The sequence below is a fragment of the Elaeis guineensis genome, chromosome 5, assembly GCF_000442705.2.
Source record: "Elaeis guineensis isolate ETL-2024a chromosome 5, EG11, whole genome shotgun sequence".
In the NCBI taxonomy this organism is placed as follows: Eukaryota; Viridiplantae; Streptophyta; class Magnoliopsida; order Arecales; family Arecaceae; genus Elaeis; species Elaeis guineensis.
In genome coordinates this window covers 18,397,800-18,423,466 of record NC_025997.2, presented here as the reverse complement: position 1 = coordinate 18,423,466, position 25,667 = coordinate 18,397,800, and the positions used below count along the sequence as shown (strand labels likewise).

Genomic DNA, 25,667 nt, shown 5'->3' with positions numbered 1-25,667 from the left:
TTACTCATATTTATCTTGGAGTGGTATTTTGGTACTTATATACTAGTATTTGATGTGGGTTTTTTATGTTTACTTATTTTGTTAGTTATGTTTATCTTGGTCTCATATTTTGGCATTTATATGTAATGAATTTTGTGATGAAGCTGTGAAGTATTTATGGGTGAGCTACTAAAAAGTTTCAAATAACTTGATGCAGGATTTTATTTTTTATTCTTGCCATGGAGCTTATGATCTTTACGTTTCTTCACAACTGCTTCGTACCTTTTCTGCTAACTCACAGAGTGAGTCAATACTTGTTTTACAAAGCCTCTGTGATGATGATGCTATCTCGTTTCAAGCTGTTCCTATATATATCCACTGTCTACTATTTTACCATATTTAGTACTATCTCCAAGTTACATGCTTTTATAGTTGTACATTGATCATAGGACTTCATTGGGCGAAAGAACGATGCAAGCCCTTTGCTTGCCTGTTCACTTTACAAGCATCAGTTCTCAGTTATCAAATAGTCACCTGCATTTCTGTTCTCAAATAATCTATTTTGGACTTTATATCTTCTATATTCAATAGGTACTATATTTTTTGTTCACCCAGTTAGTTTTTGTCATCTTTATAGTGTCAAAAATGTATCTTCTAACTACGTCATGTTGTTTTAATCTCTTAGTTTTGCTTCCTATAATGGGCTACTCTGTCGTTCTCATGGTAGTGTATTTTTATCACTCTATATTGTAGCTATGTTTCTTAGCATAAATAAAGTTTTTGCATTACTACCCAAAGAAAAAAAACCACCACCCGATGGGCTGGTATTCGTTATAATTACGTGGACTAGCAGGGGCATGCCAAAAAGAGAAAAATACTTCCACGTAATAACAGAGTGACCACGAGTCGATTGAAAAAAATAATAATCTTTTAATGACAAAGTTTTCATCCTAAATATCCAAATAAAATATATATTTATTAGAAGTTGATAATTTTATTATGCTAGGATAATTTGGTATGAACTAAAAGCTTAGTTTGGTAAAAAAAAATTGAGCTTTATAAATAAATCATCAAATTTTAGTATAAAGAATATTATGAAAAATAAGGATAAATTTTAGTAACTTATTCGAAAAAGTAATAATGCAAAAGAACATGGGTAATGATTTTCAAAGTTACTTTGTCATGCATAAAAGACCATAAGTAAATTATTTTTTTGTCTAAATATTATCTGAAAAATACTTACTCAAGAAAAATATAGTTTTCTGGGTAAATCTTTTATCCGCAAAAGAACAGGCCCTTAAGGTTATTAAAATTAATGGCTGGCTAAATAAAAATTCTAATAAAATTAGAATTTGGTAATGAATCTCAACACTCTCTCTCGTTACAAAGTCCATGCCAATAATATTGAATATTGATATCATAAAATACTATGTCATACAATGACTTGTCAAATCAAAACAACATAGCTTCTTTATTAGCTTGAATAATATTTTCTTCGCCAGCTTATACTCTTCGATGCATGTCCTAGAGTCAACGATGTTTTCAAGCACCTCCCTTCAATATTGACTCCATAGTCACTATTTTGAGGTTCCATTGAACATTCAACTTACGTCAATGAACATCAAGTTGCTAACTATATTCATCACTCACTATAGCATCAACCATCACTTGCATATATATGAAATCAGCAACAAAATTTCATCCATAATTATGTACTTTTAATTGAGTAGCTCCAAATATTTGCATACAACTAGCACTTACACGGAATCAAATCCTCATGTATAGAGTTTTCTAACTATTCAAACTTTCGAGTAGATTCAAAATTAATTAATATACCAAAAGCGTTGTCGAATACTCAGACATGATATAAGTAATTCACTCCAAGCATATTTTTTAGTTGCTTAATCTTTGAAACTTCTTCAAAATTAGTCAGCTTTTCATCCTCATGACTCACAAAATCTCCAAAGAGACATCCATAACTTAAATAGCTTTATTATAAGACTTTTTGGATGATTTGATTCTTCAATATAGATCTTTATGATTGAATCGACTATAACATCTTTTTACTCCTCTTGAGTAATTTCAGAATCAATTGGTTTTTTCATTGTAGTCTCTTCTAAACTTAATATGGTATTCATCTAATAGTGCTCCTCTTGATCTAGATTTTTTTCTATTTTAATTGATGCTTAAGTTGATCAACCTTATCATATTTTGAGTTTTCAAATCTTGGTTTGGTCTCTAATTGATCAAGCTCCCCTTGCTTCAAATCTTTATTTGTAAACAAACTATACAATTTGCACTTCGTTTGGATTATAGGAAAGCTTGAAACCAAAATCTACTTTCAAGCAAAATTTGTTTAAAAACATCTTGATTTCTCGTCTTGCTAAATCTTGAGTGGATATCTATAAGAACATTCCATATTTTCTTTAATCCTGTATCCTATATATGGAAATAATTCTTTCTATCTATAGTAACTTTAAGAACTTATATTACTTTTTAGATTTTATATTTTACTTTTTTTCTTGCAACATTATCATTAAAAATATCTATTGGTATTGCTCCTAATTCTTCCAAGATATCTCATAAATTTTGTATCATCAAATATAATTTGACCATATTCTAACTTGGATAATTCGTATGTCAACACATGATGACAAGTGGTAATAAAATTAGTTATGTTGATGCTGGTTAATTTGGCCATCATGATTCAAATATCGGATTATAATAGAATCCATATATTTACCTACATGTGCAACAAATTGTTGAAAACTTCAGAATTACATTGTATGATTACCTCTAAAATCACCAATAATAAAGTTGCCACTCTAAAACTACTCTCCAAATTAATTTAATTAAAGCTGTATACCACTTGAATACACTCTAGGGGTGGTACTTTATAATCAACCCATCAATACGATCTATGAACGACCTATTTTAAGTAGATTGGGATTTTAAATAGATCAACTTGTCTAGATATATTTATTAAATAGATTGGATTTAGGTTTAGACCTTTGACCTGTTTAATAATTGGATCAGATCATAATATGATCTATTTAACCTGTTTAAAATCTATTTAACCTATTTAAAACTTGTATAATCCATCTTTGATATATTTAACCCAATTTACTTAATCTATTTAACTCACTTAACTTGACTTGACTTATTTAGTAAATAGATTATATGGATCGAATTGGTTACCTGTTTAATAAATAGATTACATTCATATCTAAAATTTTCACTTATTTAATAAATAGAGAGATCAGGTTGATAAAACTTTGACACGATCAAAATTTGATCCGATTGCCACCCCTAATACACTCCAACCTTATTAATATCAAATTGAATGACGTGATCTTTATAATAAATATAAATTAATTTAAGTACAATAGTGGAAGAAAAAATTTAGAGAGAGAAAATTTTATTTAACAAAATAAAGGCTAAAATAATTTATCGGCTCCTTCTCATAAAGACATCTCACATAAAAAAAAAATCTCCCCACCACTCTTCACATCTCTCTTATTTTCTTCCACTTTTGATGAAATAGATTAATTATTAAAAAATTTAAATTATTTGAAGTTTTTCAATTTCATTCTAAGCTTTAATTTAGTGTAATTAGATCATTTTAATTTTCAGTTCTTTTTTTGCTCAGGCTCTGACTATGAATTCTGTTTGGCTGCTGTGTCAGAATTATCAGATAATATTATGTGACTTGCTTATATGATAGGAGATGATATATATGATAATTTCGTTATGATAGTTAAACAAAATCCATGACTAAGGTTTGAATTGAATAAATTTAAAAGTTGAATGATTTGATTATGTGAAATTGAAGTTCACGATAAAATTGAAAATTTTCAAATAGTTCAAAATTTTTTTATATAATTAATTCTAATAAAATCACAAATTGTTCCATTAAAAATATCAACGTTATTCTCTCACTTCTAGTGAAAAATAAATTTAAGTATATTATGATGTGAATCTAAGGATTATTAGAACTAATGTCTAGTTAAATAGAAATTCTAATGAAATTAGGAGATTTATTTATTTATTTATTTTTTTTTTGCGCTTGGGGGACGCTGCACGGTTGGGTCAACATTGCCGCATGCAGGGGGCAATCAACGATACGATCCGATGGATTGGATCCACTGGAGGGGTGAATTGAACGGTAGCTCCACACGGGCCATGACCCGTGGACCAGGGCATTTCCGGAAAAGAAAAATTTGAAGAGGGTTTAGGGTTTTAGAATGGAGAGGAAAGAACACGGAGCGCGGTAGACACGAAGCTCGTCAAATCACCGCCTCCTCCTCCCTCATCGTCTCCGATTCCTCCTCGTGAGCTTGCTTTCGATTGGTAAGTGCCCTCTCTTTTCCCTTGCGCAAAGATATCTTCTTTCCTCCTGAGAATTCCAACTTTTGATTTGGTTGCAGGAGGATGAGCTCTCCGAACCTCCGAGACGTCCTGACGGCTTTTAGCCCCTCATCAGATTTCTTTGCCATGACCTCCGGTGATGGCCGAATCAAGGTTTTTTTCTCTCTATTCTCTTTGGTTTTCTTGTGGAAGGAATTAAAGGAGAGGTCTGGTTGTTTCCTGCATTTGATTGGTTGGGCATTGTTCTGCAGATATGGGACACCGTAAAGGGTCAATTACAGACTGAATTCGTGGACATAGCCTCATCCGATGCCTCGAACATGCTTTCCAAGCCCAAAAGCGGCCATCTTTCGCTTGATTACACTTGCATGAAGTGGGTGCAGCTGGAGAGCAAGGTTTTTTACTTCACTAACCCAAAGATGCAGTTTTTTGTGGGCAGGTATTATGGTATGCCTATTATTTGTTTGTTTTTGGGATTGATTTTGTTTCTGCTGTGCAGAAGAAAAAAAAGTTTGGAAGTTCTCTGTTGGTGTTGGGGACGGGGAGTGGCGATGTTTTAGCACTCGATGTCTCTGCAGGTCAGTTGAGGTGGAAAGTCAGCGACTGCCATCCTGGGTGAGTTTCTTGTTATGGTGGACTTGGAAGTGCCAATGTCGTTCATATTATTGTTGATGTGGTTGGATAAAAGGTTTTACTGATTAGTGATAGTAGACCAAGTTTAGCGGCATCATTATGTACATTGGACTGACTTTGACTATGAAAGTGAAAATTTTAGTTTGCTGAAGTATCAGAAACCTCTTAGTTTAATGTCTGTTACCAATTGATGTAGCTAAGGTAGGTTGGCTCGAATTCATTTGCTAAGAAGCCATAGCTTGGAGTTGCTAATAGGGATGTGCAATCTACTGAACAACTAATGGACTTGAAGTCAGTAGATCTTATTCTGTATTCTCTAATATGCTTATTGGATACTGGAGTCCTAGCTATGTAATTTGCCAAACAACTGTTAGCATGGACATCTTCGATTGAATATCGTGCGCTCGAATTTTTTTGTACTTGTGATCTTCTTCAAGGTTCACGTGTTATAGAGAGTAAGGTGGGCTAATGATTAGTCTGCAGATCTGTCAGCAAGGCCTCCAATCTCATAACTGAAAACAAAGGCTCAGATCCAGCTCTGCTTGAACGCTTCATCCAAGGTGGTTTACTTAAAATTTGGATGATGGAGATAGATCTTATTCACTATAGGATGCCACTTCTCATAAATCCCCTTGTTTGTTTGCCAATCCACTTTAGAGCCTCTAGGCTCTTACTAAACACCCAAGCACCCTTGCCGGTATCTATAATTAGAAGTAAGTTGGAACATGAATTTTCTTGGTGTTGTTTTCTTGCATTTTGTAGATGCAAAACCTTAGCTAAAGGGATGTTGCTATCCTTGGGTATTTTTTAATTCCTCAGTAATCTTTATTGATCGCTCAAAATCCATGGATATCATGGAAGAATCAAGAAACCTGCTAGCACTTATCTTGTGGAGAATGCAGCTATGGATATGAAAGATAAAGAAGGGTTCATAGCATTATTTTGACTTGATGTAATAAAGCCTACTAGCTCTCTGTTTGATCAAATAAAAATGCTTTTCCCTTCAAATAAGGGTTAACTGTATAAATCCCACTTAGCAAATTCCTATCTTATGCAGCCTCTGAAGTAGAAACAGCTCTTGAAACAATTTTCACTGCATCCATCTAACATATAGGCCCCTCAGTTTATGCTTTTTTGTGTATACCCAAATTTTAATGCATCGGTTGTCTTTTTGCAAAGGCTACTTAATAACTGAAAGTGTCTTCTACAGATGATTGGTTATTTGCACTAAGATTTACCGTTAATATGTCACTTTTGAGATGACTGGCTTTGACTATTATTCTGACCAACTCAAAGAACTTATAAATAGATTATTTTCCATAAAAACCTGCTGGACGCACATAAGTGGAGGGTTATGATTGAAATGTTCACTCTAGTGCAGAATTCTCTCTTAGATGATAACTGTTTACTATTTATTGTTAACTAAATTAAGAAAATAGTTTCATATCTATGTCATTTGAAATGCCTCCAAATGAATGCATTAGTGGTATTGTTTCTATGATAACTAACCACGATGTCTTTAATAACTGGCAGGGGTGTTAGTGCTGTTTCATTTTCAAAATATCATCAATGTGTGTATACAGCAGGTGTTGATGGAATGGTTTGCCAGATTGATACTAAAACAGGGAGTATTATAGGCAAATTTAGATCTTCTTCAAGAGCAATATCATCATTGTCTATCTCTGCAGGTATTATATTGTTGCTGCAATCAAAATTTTCTTCTTGGAATATAGCACTCAATTTAATATAGTGTAGACAATTGGTGTTATTGCTTGTTAAACAGTAGACTCATATTAGCTTAATAAAGATGCTTAAATCTTTTGAAAATATAACCGCTAAACTAAATAAGTTGTTTTTTCTGAGTGCAATCAATTTGTGTATGGTTGTTGGTCTTCAGTATGATGCTAGAAGTACATCGGCTAATCCAAGAATGCAAACTTCTCTTTTTAAACATGCCACTCAACTGCTGCAAAATTTAAATTTACCATTGTGAGGCATTTAAGTTTATCCACTGAGGCACCTTCCATCAGGGCCCCTTATTTGAAAATTGACTAATCTGATAACCTGAGCTATGCTTAGTGGGTTTGTTTGTTTGTCTCATGTATATATCTGCATTTGTGTATGCTGGGAACATCTTCAGCCAATGTTTTCTTTCCAAACTTATGATCAGTAGATGTTTAAAGTCTTCAATGTTCATTGAGTTATATATTCATGGTTTGTTGGGGGCTAGATCCTCGACTACAACGTAAAGGGTATCTTCAAAAAGGATGACTTAGTTTCTTCTCATTATGGACACGGTTAAATGCCAACACTTCTAAGCTAATTATGTCTCCTTATCAGATGGTAGGACATTGGCCACTGCTGCTGCTCGGTTGAAGGTTTTCAACTGCTCAGATAACAAGAAGATACAAAAGCTCTCTGGACACCCGGTGTGTGAGATTATCCTTTACTCCCTTTTGTTCTATTCTTTTGTCTCCTTTTCTTTCTTTTCTGGTCTATGCTTACATGTTCTGGATCACTGCATCTGCTTTAGAACAACTATTCTGAAATCCATATTGCCGTACAGGTGGCTGTTCGATGCATGATTTTCAGTGAAGATGGAAAGTATATCTTATCATCCGGAGTTGGTGAAAGATATGTTGCCATCTGGAAAGTAGGTGGTGGCAAAAAGCAGTCTGCTGGTTGTGTTCTTTCAATGGAGCATCCAGCCATCTTTCTGGACAGCAAGGGCTCAGATGTTGAGGGCACTGATGATGAAGGTTTATATGTTTTGGCCATTTCAGAGACAGGTCTCTGTTATTTCTGGTATGGAACTAGCATTGAGGACATGCGAAATAGTAAGCCTACCAAGATTTCATTGGCTATTGATCCTTCCCTTGGAAAAAGTAATACGGGTTTGGCAGTATATGCTGCAAAATTTCAAAGCATAATCAAACCTGCTTCTGGGCAAGTATTCATTGCTCATGGTTCCCTGGTAAAGCCAACATTTGAGAAAGTCATGGTGCAATATGGTACAGATGTAAATTTAGGTACCTATCAAAGTGGGGTTCTCTTACCAATGGACAAGTCTTCCATCATTCGGAAAGCTCAAGCTGCTCAAACTAAAGGTACAACATACGCAATTACAAAATTATTCTCATTTGATATGTTATTAGTAACAATAGAGTTGAGTACAGTAAGAATTCATTTTAGATCCAAGACATGGTTAAAGAGCCATTTGCTTGAACTAACTGTTAGACATGTGCTTGTGTTAATGTTGTGATCTCTGTTCTCTTGTTCATCTTCCTTTTGGAGATTTGCCTCAGGTAATGGTGCTAAAATTCCTTCATGTTTCAGGGACAGTCACTGCACTAGACCGTGCAAATGCAGAAGATGCTGTATTGCCACTTCCAAAGCTTTATGGTCATGACAAGAAAAGAAAGCATGCTGCAACTCATTTGGTTGCAGATATGAAGAATGCAATGGTTGATTCCATTAGTGATAAGAACAAAGTTTTGCCTGCAGATACAAGAGGTTGTGTGTTTTCTGTTTATTATCATTGATATCTTACCATGTCAATTTATCTCTTAACATCATTTCATCGAGTTGCATAAAATAGTCAAGCACTAACCTATTTATTCCATTGTACATGTGCTTTTTGTACATGCATTATTCAATATTCGTGTATGCTTGGCAAATTTCATTAGTGAGACTGACCATTGAAACTAGTTATATCTGGCACTGCAGCATCTCTGATCCTAGATGTGATGGAATTATTTCTCATAAGCTTACATGGCAATTACTACCAATAATAGTCGTGTAATGCTACACGATTCATGTTTGCATGTCTCTGGGAAAGGGTGCATGTGGGTGTGCATGTCTTTGCTGCTGTTGGGGTTTGTGCATGCATGATGCATGTGGGGTATGGGAAAAAGTATGCAAGAAGTAACCTTGAATGGGCATGCGTAAGTTAAACTAAACCTTTTGGTGAACCATGTCTTGCACCATTATATTAATTCAATTTAGGTTGATCGTCCATGGTTTCTATGTCCTCCAATACATATCAGGAATGCTGAGGGTATGTGTTATGTGTGCATGTTTGGGTTATATTAGGAATGTTATCGGGTAAACTGAGGCAGAGCAACAGAACGTTATAAGTTTATAATGGGATTTACTGGCAAACAGCTATAGAAAAGAGGTAGCAAAGAAGAGGGTTTTTGGAGTCCAGTATATGTGGCTTAAGTGATAGTTGAAATGTGTGGATGAGATCTTTTCTGAATATGGTAAAACTTCAGTTTTTTAATCTCTTGATATTGGGATAGTTAGGATGGTTCTGGGTTATTGTTTTTGGAGTGTTTTCTGGTTGAGGGAGAGAGTTACAGATGCAGCCAAGGTCATGTTTTACTGGAACTAGAGGAAGAAGATGCATGAAACAAAGAGAATAACGAATAAGAAGAAAACTCTCTTCTAGAGTTTTAATTCAATATCAAAATTAGATTGCCTACAATGTTGGCCAAAGGTCTTCATTTATAATAGAAAAAATCCTAACTTGATGCCTGAGCTAGCTGGAATATTTCAGGTTTATTCAGAATATAAAATAGATGAAAAATTAAACTTCCAACTTGTCCAGGATCTTCGGGGCTCCCATTGACCTGTTAAATGAATGAATCTGGCCCCAAAACTAGGCTGTGACAGCAAAGCAGTCAGGCACGTAGAGCACGGAAAGAGCTTTCCGAATTGAGGTTTTATAGACAATTCTGACTCTGGATGAGAGATTTATGTCCGTTTTAGTGCGGCAAAGTCAAAACCAATAGGGTCTGGTGCAATCAGCCTGATTTCTTGCCCTTTCGGGCTCGGTCCATCAGATCAAGGTATTTATCTGCTAAGGCGTCTATGTCAGTTACTAGCCATCTCTTTTAGGCTGCTTCTTACTAGGATCAAGATGTTGAAATGATAACTGGCTTCATCTAGGGCAAGAGAAATGTGGAAATCTTGAAAGGTATGACAGCTAGTATTCTGAAAGTGATCATGTCAGTAGTCTTTTGCCATTCTAGATGGAGCAAGGTTCTGGATATCTTTTTTTTGAGGGGAAGCATGAATCCTGATATCAAGGAAATGATTATAGAATTTAGTGATGAGAAGCATGTGGGGTAATAAATATAGTTTGTGTTTATGGCCTAATGGAAGAAATGGCACCCGTTTTTGGAAGAGGAAGCTCCGTAATTTCCATCTTGTCTATCCTTGGGAGATCTTCTGACAATCCAAGCAAGACAGGTAGTGATGTGTATGGCACTTGTTATTTGCCATGTATGTGTGATGAGGTAACTAGCCATCATCCCATCTTATTCTTCCTTGGAGGGTCTGTAACATCCAAATCCATCCAAATTCTTCCTTATTTGGCTTTTTCTGCTTAAACTTCAGTTTAGACAATAAATTTTCACAACAATTGCTGCATGCATTATGGAGGATACTATAAAAGAGGGAAATTGAAGGATTTATCATGTTTTACATGGATAGTAAGAAATTCCAACACTACTTTTAGTTCATGTTACTCTTTCAGTTGCTAATTATTTTCAAGTTTGACAGTCTTCTTTAACATTGTTTGCCATGTCCCTTCCTCTGTTAATAAGCCTCTTTTGAATGCTGTTGGCATGTTATGGCTTTGGCCTCCAACATGGACCATTCATTATTCTTTAATTTTTAAGTTGCTTTTAATTTTATTTTTTTGTTTTGTTTTCTTTTTATATTATAATGTTTTTCTGCTTCATGGTAGAAGGCATGATTTGTTATTTTTCATCTTCTCCAGTACTTAAATAATCATTCTGAACTATTCAGTAGAAAGCACTTTGTTATTTGCCATATTCCTGTCATAGTTGTGCTATACCTACACATAGCCACTTAACCTTGTGGTCTTATGTGGTGATGTGGCGGCACAGTTGGCAGTGCGCAGGAAATTGGTTAGGCCATTTACATGTAAAAGCTCCAAATACTCCAAAAACAGGAGTTTTTGTGAGCATAAAATTTGCCTCCTTGTTGGACGGGAAGCATTGTGATAGCTAGTTATAATGTTGAGTGCCTCTGTGTCATGAAACTTTGATGCTGTGTGGTTATTGATGGTATTAATGGTACTTTATAATTTCTTTTGAATTCCGAATGAGAACTAAATGTGTTTTTAAAATTTGTGTTGTTTGTCCATTTTATTATCATAGTGTGCATTTTAAAACTTGATCTATTTTGCTTATTGTTGTTGGCTTATGCAGTTAGCCTGCAAAGAATGAAAGAGGATGATGTTATATGTTTAGAGGATAGGCTGAGAGCTGCAGGAATTCTTGGTAGTAAAGCTGATCTCAGCACAGGAAGCTATCCCGGTGGTCCTATTAAAACTGCTATGGACATGTTCAGTGCCAGCCACTTGTCAGTTGATGCTAATGTGCCAACAAAGAAGGTTTGTCTTCTGTAAAATTGATAAACAATAAAATTTTGGAGGTGGCTCATCATGATTGCCTTTTTGTCCAGCTTCCTCATTAGATTGTAAACAGCTTTTTAAATATTTTGCAAGAATCCAGAAGTAAACACTGATTGCATCTTATTATTTATTGCTAGATAACGGCACATATCTTGTCCATGAGCTCCAGTGATGCTTACAAATTCCTTGAAATCTTGGTTTCTGCATTGAAAACAAGGTATATGAATTTCCTTTCTACATTTTAATAGAGCAATCAATTATATATATTTATGCACACACACACACACACATACATTGGGCTGTCCCTTTAAAATATTGTAATGTGAATGCTTGAATTGAATTTCCATCCCTTGAACTCGTCTTTGCCTTCTTTGCTCCAAGGGGTGCTTAGGACTGATGAAGACTGTGATTTTATTCTATGTTCTTCCCCCTCTCCCCTTTCTTGTTAAAAAAAATAAAAAATAAAAAAAAAAACAACTACTGTCTAGAGTTGGGCACTGAATAGAGGAATATAATTTTATCCTCCAATTATATTACTGTCTAAGAGAAACTCCATTATGAACATATGTCTAATCTTAACCCTAGCATCACCAAATCATTGCATCATATGCATTCACAGATTTTAAATGCAACCTAGTTACAGCCATCAGTGTTAATAGTATTTAAATTGTTCTGATTCTAGATTCATTAGGATTTTGCTTTTCGTATTGAGAATATAAAAGGGAAAAGGTGATGTCAGTAGAGTTCATTTGTTAAGTTGCTTCACACTATCCTTTTTCAAAAGAGAAGAATACATCATTTGCATGTGATTATTAGACCACCATGGAGATGATGTTGCAGCATCATGGTTCTTGTTTATCTTTCAGGACTCCATAGGATTGGTGCTTTCTTGTTAACTTGCAATCTTTTACAATGCATGTAAATGAAAAATGGCTTGTTGGCCTGAATTTGGCTGTGCAAAGGAAGAAATCTTTTTTCTTCTTATATACAACCTTGTGAATTCCTGCTGTTGCCTCCACTAGATGGCTCGTCATAATATTGATATAAGCATTGCTTGCCTAATATGCGATAATGTTTCTATTAGCATGTTTCTCTTTGGCTTCAGTCTACTAGCTCCCTAATCTTACTTTCTTTCTTTCCTTTTTTTTTTTTTCGCTGTAACGTTTCTATAAGCTAGATTTGGCTATATTCGAGTAGATCTCTACTCAGATTTAGTCAAGTCTGGATTGGATGATGGGGGTCCTGCATCGATGATGTGAGTAGTTGAATATGATCTACTATCTCTAAATTGCTTAGACACTAAAAATCATGAGATGTGGAGACCTCTAGCCTATGCATATAGTTAGAGGTAATAGATTCACATCTAATAGCTTGACTCATCGATTTGGGACTCCTATCATCAAATCCAGACCTAACTGGATCAGGATGGAGATCCACTCAAGTGTAGCCAATTCCAACTCATGTTTCTATTACCTTTTTTTCTTTATCTTTTGGGTGGATGATATGAGTAGCTCTTTTATTCTGTGATCGGTTTCTTTGACACCATTTCTGATGAATAAGTAAATTTAATCCATCTGGAAAAAAACTATTGAGAACATGTTGTTCGTGCATAACATGAAGAAGCTAAATTTGTTGAAAATTTTTCCTGTAGGCCACTTTAAACTAGAAATTTGATGTTGTGTTTAAACTATAAACTTGATGTTGTAGTCATTGCCACAAGGGTGGTGGATTTTGTGTCAGGTTTTTGCAGTGGTGCTAAACTCAGTCTTCCTCCATGGTTGCCAATAAATTGTAGCTCACTATTTTTTTTTTCTTTGGTTTTCACAAAAATAAATATATTTCACAAAAATAAATATATACATCTACTTGCATGTCAGGTAATAGGTTAATTGTTAAATGATGATTGGATCAAACTTTGTTTAACAGATCAGCCAGTACAAATCATGCTATCCATGGATATATTGTATTTTAGTCAACCACGGTCACTTTATCACATCTCAAGAGTCTTCTCTGCAACTTCTTGATTGCTTGCAAAAGGTATTCCTTTTTTTTTTGTCTTTATGCTGGTTGTTATTACAAATGGTGCATATTTGTGTACTATAATTTTTGCTGACATGGTACATCTATTTGATACTCATTTTTATGTACATTTTCTACATTTTTAGTTCTCGTGGGTAACCAACATATAGAATGGCATCTTGAATTTTGTTTATTTAACATCTAATGGGCTTGTAAAAAATTTTCATTTACTGCGCATTGCATGAGGATTGATGGATACATGGTTTGTTGTGGTTATGTCTGTGGTTGGTTGGGTTGGGACTTAGGCCACCAACCATGGGTTCTACATTTTAGGAGGCCTCTACATAAAGTTTGACATTTTGGTAGTGGACCCCGTACCGGTACCATCCTATTATAATATCGGTCTGCAGTATAGTACAACATGGTGAGGTGTAGCGAGTGTTGATATGGTATGAAATTATGTATCAATTAGGTACTGCTATGGTACGATATCCAACTAGTATGGGAAACCTTGCTCGCTAGGTGTAAGAACTCCTAGTATCTCGAAGGTACGCTAGGATTTTAAGTATTTATATCAAGGGGAATCAAAAGTGAAACAATTGTACGTTAGAAGCCTTGCAATAGACATGGGCAAAGGAAATAGACATCAGGTTGCTTTTGGCTGGCTGGTTTTATTATCAGTCTCAAGGCACCAATTGCATGTTTTCACAGAGCCAGCTGATGATAAATTGTTGGTTAAAATATTTCTACCAAAAGCTACAATCTTATAAAAGATGCTTTGGTCTGACAACAGGATCATTAAAAATTATCTATTTGAGTTCCTGATATGTATTTATGTACAGTAATGTTTTCTAAGTCAAGTGTAACGTGAGATATATTAATAGCCATTGTTGATTGTCTTCCAAATATTTCGATTCTTGACTTGGTTCTCTTTGAGATGATAATATCATTTGAACTTTCTGGTTTCCTATTAAGTAGGGACATCTTGGTTGAGTACTTCACAAGGATTATAGCATTATTTTGTGTAATCAATATATTGCAGCTTATCTTACATTTGAAATTCAAAATATTATTGCATCTTCATGCGCATCAACATTTCTTCAATACTTCACTGCACAGAACCCATAAGTAAATTTGGGGTGTCTCATCTGAAAGTTTTCTGTCACTTTCTATACTGTAGAATTTTGTTGCTCCTCAGCATTGTTTTTTTTTTTCACTATCATGGATGCCCGTATTGCACGAAATGGAAGGTAAATTTCTAATGCCTCTCTTTGGCAGATAACAGAGCTAAAATGTGCAGCAATAGAACCTTTATTAAAGCTATCTGGTCGTTTTCGGCTGATCATGACACAGGTTGTAACAGATTATTCTTTTCTAACCTAGGAAAATTTCTTATGATCGTGTAACATGCCTGATGTATTATCTCCACTTTTCAGATTAACATGGCTGGAAAATGTACAGTTCAAGCACAGTTGGCCAAGCATCATGGTGATGGAGGTGAAGAAGAAGAGGAAGATGATGGTGAAGAGGAAGATATTGATGAAGTGATATATGGGGAAGAAGATGAATCCCAAAGTGGTAGTGATGATGATAACTAGCGATGACCAAGGAAGGTAGCTTCTGATGGTTCAGCTTTTGCATTGTTTGAGATCTAAATTTTTCCCCCTATGTATTATAAGAATCTCTTTGGAAATTACTAACTGAATATGGTTAGCCATGGCGTCGGTCTATCTGTAGCCATAACAGGCCCATGGCTAGAGCAGTTTTGTATTTTATTATTTATTTATTTGATAATAGAGAAAATATTACCAGTATCATCTAATAAATTCCAAGTAGATGATCGTGTAAAATACTGGTTATAGTTTTTCTTGCATTCTTCTACCTATGGCAACTAGCCACCCATACCAACTTTAGGATGCTGATGTTGACAGTTTGCCTGGTGGCAGTGATGATTCAGGTCATATCGGGATCCTTACATCCGTGCCTGCCTACAATTCAGCCTTCATGACCCAACCTAACCTGACTGATCTATGAACTGTTCTGTCTAGCCTGACCAGATCCAAACCAATTTCAACCTGTCCAACCCAAACCTTGGAACTCCTGATGACTCTGTCCATGGTAACCAGACAGAAAATATTAAAAAAGTGACCCAGCATCCCATGCTCCAAAGTTATCACTCATCTTGACTCATATCAGCTGACCCGAATAAATCTCTATTTTCATGACCTGAGCTGGGTCAAAGCGCTACCAATATATGAGCCTCTTGATCTCTAGATCAGGGGGGGGGAAAAAGGACTTGTACCTGACCCTAACTGAATATCCTTGACATCCTGGCCTAAAAAGGGTCAGATTTGGTTGGCTTTTCTGGGTTGGGCAAATTTCCTCCCACTACTCTTGCCTTTAGAGAGTTATAAAATTCCAGCCAAGCAATGTTATAAACTACTAAAGTTTTCTATGGTAATTGTCCATCAGTCTCATTAATGATATTAGAATCAATTTTATTACAGTTTGTCAAGTAGTATATCTTTGTTGATGATAAACACGACTCTATTGATGCTTGGTTGATGAGTCTAACTTTTACAAATTCATTTGACAAGTTATAAATTTTTGAGTCTATGCTGGTAGTAACTCTAATATCTGCTTATTGTCTGTGGCTAATACCATTAACATAACATTCATTGCCAATTTCAATCTGCAAGTTTATTCCACCTTTTGTACCATGGACTTGGTAGTTTTATTGATTCAATTGAAGAATTGTTTGCTCATGTTATTCATTTTTGGTTTGTGGCAGAATTTGAATTATGTTAACATAATGTTGGAAGGGGAAAATTGTCCAAATGGTGGCTATATGTTCTTAATATAGTTTTCATGTCTGTACAGCTCAGACTGTTATTCTTATTGTGGAAAAATAAAACATCGCCCATAATGGTTTGGCTGCAAAATTCAATTAGAAATTGGATTATGTAGCCAGGGCTTTTACTGACTTTCAGCTGTTGGAGAAGACTAAAAAGGTGTCAAGGTCAACTTTTTAATTGTGTTCTAAAATAGTTCCTTAATTGGTTTAGCTGGTGTTCTTAGTTCCTTTGTCATGTTGCAGCAAAAACTTGTAACCAAAAATTTGTCAATTCAAACCTAGCTGTGCAAATTGGTCTACTATTTCTTTCATTGGCTTGATAGATTCTGATAATTCTGATGACATTATTAAAGCATATGCAAGTTTTTTCCCCTCTTTTGGGGACAATGATCATGTCAATAAAATTATTTTAGCAAATTATATAACCAACAAATCATTTGTACATGGTTGCTGCTCCTTGTACCACCTAGATTGAGATTCCCAACAAACTCTTGAACAACTGTTTCATATACTAGATTGTTATGACACCTTGGTTGGGATTCTCACAAAATTCTAGAGCAACTTCTTTTTCCATATACCAGACTAAGAAATGCAGTGGAGCACAATTTTGTAGGATTCTTAGGCAAGAGATAGATTGCTCTATAGCAGTATCAGATGTATGAAGGACATTTCTCTTCTGCTACAAGCTATGTATGTATTAGGAAATTCTCTCTTCTGCTACAAGCTAAGTATGTATAAGGAAATTTTCTCATTTGCGACAAGCTAAGTATCTGATTATCTTCTTTCCTCATCTAGAGATTTATTGTTTAAAGCTGCCTCCACTGTACATTATTTTTTCTTATCATTGCCCTCAGCTTCTTAATTAATACTCTTATATATGCAAAAGTAAAGTTCTGCAGCGCCTTTGTCTGTGCTATCTTCTTCCTCGTACATCTGATTTTACAACCTATTCATTGCTTACACTATCCTGCATGCATTTGGATTCTCATCACTGAAGATAGAGGTAATCTGGTTTCCATCTCCACCTCCCTGGTTATGATAATAACCATCATGGAGTGCTTCTGCCCCACCATATCTAATGTCCTGTGGAGCTGATTGGAGGTGTCCATATCCTGTTACATATGGGGATGGCCTGTAGCTGCTATAGCTGTGGGCAACATGGGATGAAGCCTCATGTCTGATCTCATGTCCACTAGTAGGGTAGTGATTCCAGTGCTCTCTGTAGATGTAGCTGTGTGGGTAGCGATGCACCATGTGGATCTCCTCGACATCTTTAGATTCGGTTGGGGTGGCATCCTTGGCTTCAGGTGATGGATTTATTTCTGGAGCTTTGGTTTCTCCGAAAGGGGCTTCTTGCGGGGGCTCTGCTGGTGGGGTGGGAGGGGCCTCGCTTGGAGGTTGGTCAGCAGGTTCAGTGGCTGGTGGGCTGCTGCTTGCTGCAGCTTCGGTGGATGGTGGCTGCTCAGAGCCACTGGCCTCGACCTGTTCTGTGTGGGAACAGATTGTGGCAATCTTTCCTGTCTTCTTGATGGCTTTGACTATCTTTTCAGGATCAGCCCTCCCCACGATTGTCAACTTCTGTTTAGCAGAGTCAACATAGACATCATATACACCTACAGAAAATACATAACAGGATTACAACTCCAATAGAGAGGAGAATGAAACATGTAGTGGAAACTTTTTCTCCAGTTGATAGTGATTCATTACCATCAATTCCATGCATTGCCTTCTTGATCTTCTGCACACAGCCGTTGCAGTCCATTCGGACATGTAACTCTGTTACTCGAGCTTTCTGTAGTTGCAGATGAACATTAGATCTTAGTATTTAATAATTACATGAAGCCATTCTCCTATCATTATGGAGGGACATGGTTGACATACCTCTAGTTCTGGAACCATGAGTGAGATAATTTCACCTTACAATTCGGATGGGTGGTTCTTCTGTGTATCGGTACTCTGGGAGCTTACTGGGGAGCCTAGGATGGCATAATTTGTACTTGGGGAATGGAATAATGGAAGGCCAAAAGGTGTGGGACACTCAAGGAATCACAGAGAGGGTGTAAAGGTGTATAAAGTGATGAGGATGGATCTCTGAAAGGAACTCTCTCCTCTGTGCTTTTGCTTTGAGGTCATAGTCCTCATCATATCTTTAGGGTGTGGGTGTAAGGGTGGGATAGGTGTCTGGTTGGAGTGTTTAGCCCAAAGGAATTTGCTTTGGCTCGACCAGCCTATGATTGTAATGTAATAAGAATATCCCTGCCGACCAGCAAAAATTAAAGTGAGCATGATCGTGGCCTCTTAGTCAAAAGAGTAGAGGCGCTTTCTGGGCAAAGAGGATATCCACTCCAGAAGAATCCTTCATGCTAAAGGAAAGAATGGTTCTTGGCAAGTGGGAAGGAGATATGGATGGAAGAATTTTGCTTTCTAAGAGTTATTGTATAGAAATTGGCGTCCCAGGGTGATCCTTCTGTTTGGATTGCATAGTCCACCCTTGTCAGCTTATTTACACAAATTGCTTCGGCCATTACCGTAACTGGAGTAGCTATCGCTTTCAGTGGGAGGGATGGTGACAGGTTCAAGTCCATGAGCTGAAGGGATAATTTAGTTGGTCCATGGACTCTATCAGGTTGTGAGAATTTTCAGACAAGTTACTTGTTTTGGAGCAGTCATGGAGTTCATGCTGGGTTGCGTACTTCAGTTGGTGAAGTATGCCTTCAGTGCAGCTAGGCGAGTCGATCTCACTTGCTGCAAAAGCACATAGATGGTTAAAAGTTATACGGTTATAACATTTTCCTAGAAGTTTTCCATAGTTTTGGGTGTTTTTTGAGGTTGTAATTTTTGGTTGGTCACCTTGTTACAGAGGCCATACAACTCTTTTAAATTTTTAGACTTCCAAAAATTTATGTTCAAGTATATCCTTTCAGCGTGTGGAACTGAGTCGTTCTAATCAATGATCGCATTGGGTGACGGCTTCTTGATGGCACTGGAAACTATTAGAAGCTTACAGATTTTGATGGAAGTGAAATTTAGTGTGAGGAAGGTAGATTGTAGTGCTTTTGCCAAAGAACACCAGCTTTACAGCACAAAGGAGGCTTTGGCCCCATGCGTCACTCCAAAAGAGCTTCCAAGGTTGCTTGTGCGTGTTGAGTTACGATAACTTTCTGGTGAGCTTACCACGTTTCTCCTCATATGCGTGTCTTGGCCGTTGGAGAGAATTCTTGTCGTGTTGGTGATTAAGAGGTATCCGTAACCAAACTTTTGTGTCCAAGTTCAACCCTTGTGCGTGTTGAGTTACGATAACTTTCTGGTGAGCTTACCACGTTTCTCCTCATATGCGTGTCTTGGCCGTTGGAGAGAATTCTTGTCGTGTTGGTGATTAAGAGGTATCCGTAACCAAACTTTTGTGTCCAAGTTCAACCCGTGTATTCTCTAGAGAGTTCATGTTCTCCCTTTTAAGGCGTGTAAATGTGAAGCTATAAATCCAGGTTCCAATGTGCACCATTGTGAAGACTTTGGAGGATGGGTAAGAGGGAAAAATGAAGGATGTAGAGGGTGGGACAGGGTTGAGGTGCTCTCTCTCTCTTTCTTCTTGAGTACCAAACTGGCAAGATGCAAGAGGTGCTTCTTCTTGAATAGTTTTTATTTTTATTATTATTTATTTATTTATTTTTAATTATTATGTATATAAAAAAAGAGGCTCTACATTAGGTCAACTAATACCAGGGCTTCATTAAGACTTGATGATTTCTTAATTTATAACCTGGCTGTCCTTTATTTTGGGATACTGGTGATATTATTTTAACTTGTAGAAAAAGAGATATAAAAATATAACATTACTAAAAATGAATTATAAAAACATCAAGACCTGTCCCATTATTTTGTGATCAAATTGGGATCCGGTCTGACTGTTGGTTTGATCTTTTTCAGGCGCTTTCATTTGCATTTTCTAAATCCAATAAAATGAAGATTAACATTACATGACTGAGGGATGGTCGAAACTTTATATCGAGCATTCTAGTCACCTTGGTAAATTTATAAGTTTTCCATCCAAGTCTCAAAATCAGATCTTGTCTCATTTGGTCTGTGTATTGGAGATGCACTTTTATCAATCAGCTTTTTGAGGTGATTTATTGCATGGTTATTGATGAAGTTAATCCTATCTTGCACCATAATATTATAAGATGGATCATCATCGTAACTTTGACTCATCCAAGCCATGCGCATGGCTTAACTGGTTGACCGCATTTATTATTATTATTATCATTATTATTTTGGAAGGAAACTGCATTTTATTGTATGCTAAGTGACTTGAGTTCAAATGCAGTCTTCATTTTAAATTTGGTAGGATCATACTTTTAAGCAGATTGAAATAAGTTATATATGTTCTCAAAAATGGTATGTCTATTTCTAATGATGCTTAAGTAATGCGACTTTTAATTTTATTTCCTTCTATGAGTAAGTTACAAAGTGTTTCCCAGGCCAAACCAAGATTATTAGATTGCTATTAGTGATTTAAACAGTGAGTTTCATGCATGTCAATTGGCGGTGAGTTGATCACCGGACCAATCATACATTTAGTCAGATCTATTCATGCATGGGCGGTGGTTGGTACATAAAGATTCGAGTCATCTAATTATTTCAATAAACAAAGACATTTGAGCACTCCCAACTAAATCCTTGAATGCTTAATTAAGGGATGTGCAGGTGTGCATAATGACATCATATTAAAATAATAGTGGAGAATTATGTTAGGTCGCTGAAGTTGAAGTTATATATTTTTAAGCAAAATGTGATGGAAGAAACGTATTGATAAATATTAAACTGTTTCATAGGTTATCTTTTCTCTGTCATATGTTCCAAGTTGGCTTGTTGTCTTACATGCATGTCAGCTTACTAAGTCCCTTGCAGGCGTGCACGTTTACTAGTTCAGACTATGGAGAAGAAGGCGTTCTCTAATTGGAGGGCCTGCGGAGATAGAAAACAAGGCCTCACCAATGGAAGAGGTCGTTTAGTTATGTAATAAATAGTTTAGGAGGAGGAAAAGGTCGTGGTGGCCTCACATGGCTAGCTTGAGAGAGAATACGGAGGTTTGGTTGGCCTGTTGTTGAGCATTGACCTATTCCTTTCATATTATACCTACTGCATTTTTGCTCTTTAAAAGAAAAGAAATGCACTTATTGGCTACTACTTTGGGAGAATAGATATTAATCTTCAAGATGGTAAAAGTTTGACACATGCTGATGGTAATTTTGTACAACAAACTTATTGGTCATCATGGATTTTTTCTTATATATTAATTAGTTAGACATGTAGCTAATAAGTGCATATATACATACTTATGTATATGCATCCATAACTTAAAGAGCATTTGAATGGTGATGTTGCAAAACATGGATATAACATGAAACATTCTTGGAAATTATAAATTTGTAAACATGTTTATGTATTTATGTTTGTACATGCGTATGTGTGTGCATGTATACATGCATGCAAACATGCATGCGTGTTTGCATTCATGTGAATGTATAGAGTTTAATTGGAGTCCTTTTAGATACTCTCTCATATTTATTTTTAAAAACAAGACAAATTAACTCGATTTTATTAAATTTAGTCTCAAATTTCAAGTTTCAGGCTTTTACTTGTAGATGTATCAAATAAATTTGGACCAGGTACAAGGTTTAATGTAAGAAGCTAAGAAGGTTCTTAAAAGGTTATTGAAATCCAAGTAATCGATGTCTCATTTCTCAAGAAAAGAAGAAAGCAAACATTTTTTTCATCAATAAAGGCAACTAATCTACTCATAGAGCAAATTTCAGTAATGATATCCAGTCAAATTGCTATAATTGCATCGTTCAGCATGTAACATATGAATGGATGGTTCATGCAAATAGAAAAAGTAACAAGATATAAATTAAAGAAAATGTGGATCATGTCTTGGCCCGGTGTTCTTGTGGTGCTCAAGTTTGGAATATGTCTACTGTCAATTCGCATTTGCCTCAACTAATACAGAGGTATCAGGAATATTCGGGAGTTTTCTCCCAAATGCAGCCAAAAGCTCAATATGCTTTATTTGATAGATGTTACGAAACACCACACTCTCCCTCTGTATTCTCGTTAACAAAGCCACTATCTTGGCATGCCCTAACTGCTGATTTTGTGAAGGCAAATTTTGATAGAGTTTAAGGGGGTATTTGATTGGAGAGAGTAGGAGTCTGAAATCAGAATCGAAATAGGTGACTCCCATTCTAACCATTTGATTGGAAGGAGTTCCATTCCGATTCCGATTTTAGGATGAAATAGGAATGGCTCAATCTATATAAAACTCAATCCCTACTCTCCTCTATGGATTCAAATTTTTATTCCGATTCTGATTTCGATTCCGATCACGAACCAAACATTTCGGGAGATTTGACCATTCCGATTTTAATTCCAAATAATTTCAATTTCTATTTTCATTCTAATTTTGATTGCGAACCAAACACCCCGTAAAGATTAGGAGGTCCAGAGTTTGTTATTTGAGATCATATAGGCTGTGCTCTTGCTAGGGGGTTGTATGAGCCTGGATTTCGCTGGTCAATATCTTGTTCAACAGCATGCCGTAACTTCTGATTTTGTGAAGGTAAATTTTGATAGAGTTTAAAAGGGTGTTTGGTTCGCAACCGGAATTAGAATAGGAATGAAAATCAAAATGGCTTAGAATCGGAATCAGAATGGTCAAATCCTCCGAAATATTTGGTTCGTGACTAGAATCGAAATCGAAATCGTAATTGGAATAAAAAATTGAATCCATAGAGAAGAGTAGGGATTGAGTTTTATATAAATTGAACCATTCCCATTCCATCCCGGAATCAGAATCGGAATGGGACTCCTCCCAACCAAACGGTTGGAATGGGAGTCACCCATTTCGATTTCGATTCCAAACTCTCACTCTCTCCAACCAAACACCTCCTAAAGGTTAGGATGCTCAGGGTTTATTACTTGAGATCATATAGGCTGTGCTCTTGCTCGGGGTTGTATGAGCCTAGATTTCGCTGGTCAATATCTTGTTCAATGGCATGCCCTAACTTTCTGACTTTGTGGAGGTAAATTTTGATAGGAGTTTAAAGGTACAGGAGGTCCAGCATTTGTTATTTGGGATCACATAGGCCGTGGTCTTGCTAGGGGATCGATGCTGGTTTCCCTAACTTTGGTGCATATGATTAAGTTGTTTGCCACACTATAAGACTTAAGATTTGGATGCGAAACTATTTGGGCATCTAGAATCTATTTGGAAGCAGATTCCACAATGGTGGTGGATTGGATATGCTCACAAAATGAAACCTGCTTCCATTTTTCAACCATGACTGATGAGAATATTTTTGTAAGGATGAGTCTGTATGCAATAATAATTAGGTTGCTCTACTGGGATTCAAAATATGAAAATAGCTTCTCCAAATAAGACTGCCAAAATGGGTTGGTGAAGGCTTTCCCTTATTTCAATGCTGCACTCAAGTAGTCCGAATTGACTATGAGGCCACCTACCCAATGGCCCCTCAATCTTCACTGGATCCCCAATTAACTACTCTACCTGCTTCCTCATTTATCCAATAGAATAGCCTCAGCAACTCTTGCATCCCTCACTGCTATATCTATAAATAGTGAACTCTTGCAATATCCTTCAAATCACGCTCAGATCAAAGACAATCTATTCCACTGATCAATATGGTTGCAGGGTCCTTCGTTGAGGAGTGCAAGTCGACCGTAGCCATCGACAGGCTATGGAAGGCTGGCATCCTGGATGTGCACAACTTGATGCCAAAAATCGCGCCCGAACACATCTCCAGTGTTGAGATCGTTGGTGGCGATGGTGGTGTCGGCAGCATCAAGAAATTTAACTTCACGGACGGTATGAAACTAATGACAACCTTCTGTGTTATTTTTTCAGGCCTATTCTGAAGAATAGGGAAAGAAGTGATGGGTTCTTTTACGTTGCTGAGAGCTAGGCATGGCCTGGGCTAGCTTGTCGGCATTGACCAAAAAAAGCAAAAAAAAAAAAAAAAAAAAAAAGCCATATATTGCAAAAATTAATGCTCTCTCTCTCTCTCTCTCAAAAAAAAAAAAAAAAAAAAAAAGAGGAGGAGGGAAGAAAAGAAGAAAAAAAGACACCCACACGAAGATGCTGAACACGGTTGAGATAAAAAATCTTTTAACGACGAAATAATGCATATGATGAGTTGCCACACTTTCCTTTCTCCTCCTTTTTCCTTTCCTTTTCTTCTTCTTCTTCCTCATTTTTGTTTTTTTGGATCAAACAGTGGCAACATCATGCTTGATTATTTTCAACTGAGTTACATTGTCAACTAACCATCTAATGAACATTCTAATCCATGCAACTCTTCTCAGCCGTGAAGTCGCCGGTCAACTTTGTGAAGGACCGGGTGGACGTGCTGGACAACGAGAAGCATGTATTCAAGTACTCTGTCGTCGAAGGAGGGCTTCTTGGCATCAGATTGAAGTCGTACTCCTTCGACCATAAGTTTGAGACTGCCAGCGATGGAAGCACCGCCGGGAAGGTCATTCTAGAGTATGAAACCCTCGACGAGACCGATCTCAGCGTAGAGGAGAAGGGCCTGCTCATGGGTGCAGTGTTGGGGATGATGAAGGCTGTGGAAGGATTTTTGATCGCAAACCCTGATGCATATGCCTAAGGTTCTCGGACGGCAAATTAAGGACTGAGTCATGGTAGCCATGCTTTCATTGTTTGCTTTTGAATGTGCTTTTATTGGGAGGATTGTGAGTGCTTTGTCTTGAAAGAGAGTGAGAGTACGTGGTGATATATCTTGATGCAATGTCCCAACAAGGGCATGGCCCCCTTGTTTCATCTCTTATTCCTCTCAGATGTGTTTGTTTTTCGAGTCTCAAATGAATAATTTGGTTTGTATTTCAGAAGCCGCAACCTCGCTTTATTGATTTTATTGTCCTATATGGCTACACTTGAGCTGACCTCTATTCAAATCTGATCACGTTTAGATCAGATGATGCGGATCTTACGTTCATGATCTAAATTATTGAATATAATTTTTTAAATTATTTATATATTAAAATTTATATAATTTAATTTAAAAATCTCTAAAAATTGTTTGGTATATTTAAATTATCCAATTTTTTAAGATGACAAAGATGAGCAATGTGTGTTGGGGAAGATGAATATATATCATACAAGAAAATACACCAGAAAAATAGTTCTTAGATGCAGCAACGAACACAAATTTAAAAAAAAAAAAAAATCCGGACCATTAGATGTGATGATGACAATTATACAATCCTAAAGAGAAACTAAGAAAAGATTATGATTCATTACCCATGGGGTTAGGAAAAACCATCCTGACC

The 25,667-nt window shown here is 36.4% G+C and overlaps 3 protein-coding genes and 1 long non-coding RNA gene across 4 annotated transcripts; 3 read left to right on the top strand and 1 right to left on the bottom strand.

Annotated features, from left to right (window-relative positions):
- The first annotated feature begins 4,191 nt into the window (after positions 1-4,191).
- On the top strand, positions 4,192-15,270 carry LOC105045616 (uncharacterized). Its single transcript, XM_073257682.1, is given in 14 exon segments — positions 4,192-4,329; positions 4,407-4,500; positions 4,599-4,742; positions 4,847-4,962; positions 6,514-6,668; positions 7,321-7,409; positions 7,547-8,087; positions 8,317-8,493; positions 11,220-11,404; positions 11,563-11,642; positions 13,352-13,371; positions 13,374-13,462; positions 14,723-14,797; positions 14,881-15,270. Coding segments are annotated over 13 exon segments (1,923 nt in total). The 5' UTR covers positions 4,192-4,329; positions 4,407-4,410; the 3' UTR covers positions 15,043-15,270.
- A 1,423-nt stretch (positions 15,271-16,693) lies between these two features.
- On the bottom strand, positions 16,694-18,455 carry LOC140858109 (uncharacterized). The gene is made up of 3 exons (XM_073257683.1): positions 18,180-18,455; positions 18,006-18,090; positions 16,694-17,911 (listed from the first exon to the last, which is right to left on the bottom strand). Exons 1-3 carry the CDS (start codon positions 18,195-18,197, stop codon positions 17,256-17,258), a joined length of 759 nt encoding a protein of 252 aa, XP_073113784.1. The 5' UTR covers positions 18,198-18,455; the 3' UTR covers positions 16,694-17,255.
- A 1,201-nt stretch (positions 18,456-19,656) lies between these two features.
- LOC140858110 (uncharacterized) lies at positions 19,657-21,515 on the top strand. Its single transcript, XR_012141422.1, has 2 exons — positions 19,657-19,916; positions 21,207-21,515. It is a non-coding gene; the product is annotated as an uncharacterized lncRNA (long non-coding RNA).
- Positions 21,516-23,944: 2,429 nt separating this feature from the next.
- LOC140857784 (major pollen allergen Aln g 1-like) lies at positions 23,945-25,229 on the top strand. The gene is made up of 2 exons (XM_073256973.1): positions 23,945-24,183; positions 24,681-25,229. Exons 1-2 carry the CDS (start codon positions 24,000-24,002, stop codon positions 24,983-24,985), a joined length of 489 nt encoding a protein of 162 aa, XP_073113074.1. The 5' UTR covers positions 23,945-23,999; the 3' UTR covers positions 24,986-25,229.
- The last annotated feature ends 438 nt before the right edge of the window (positions 25,230-25,667 follow it).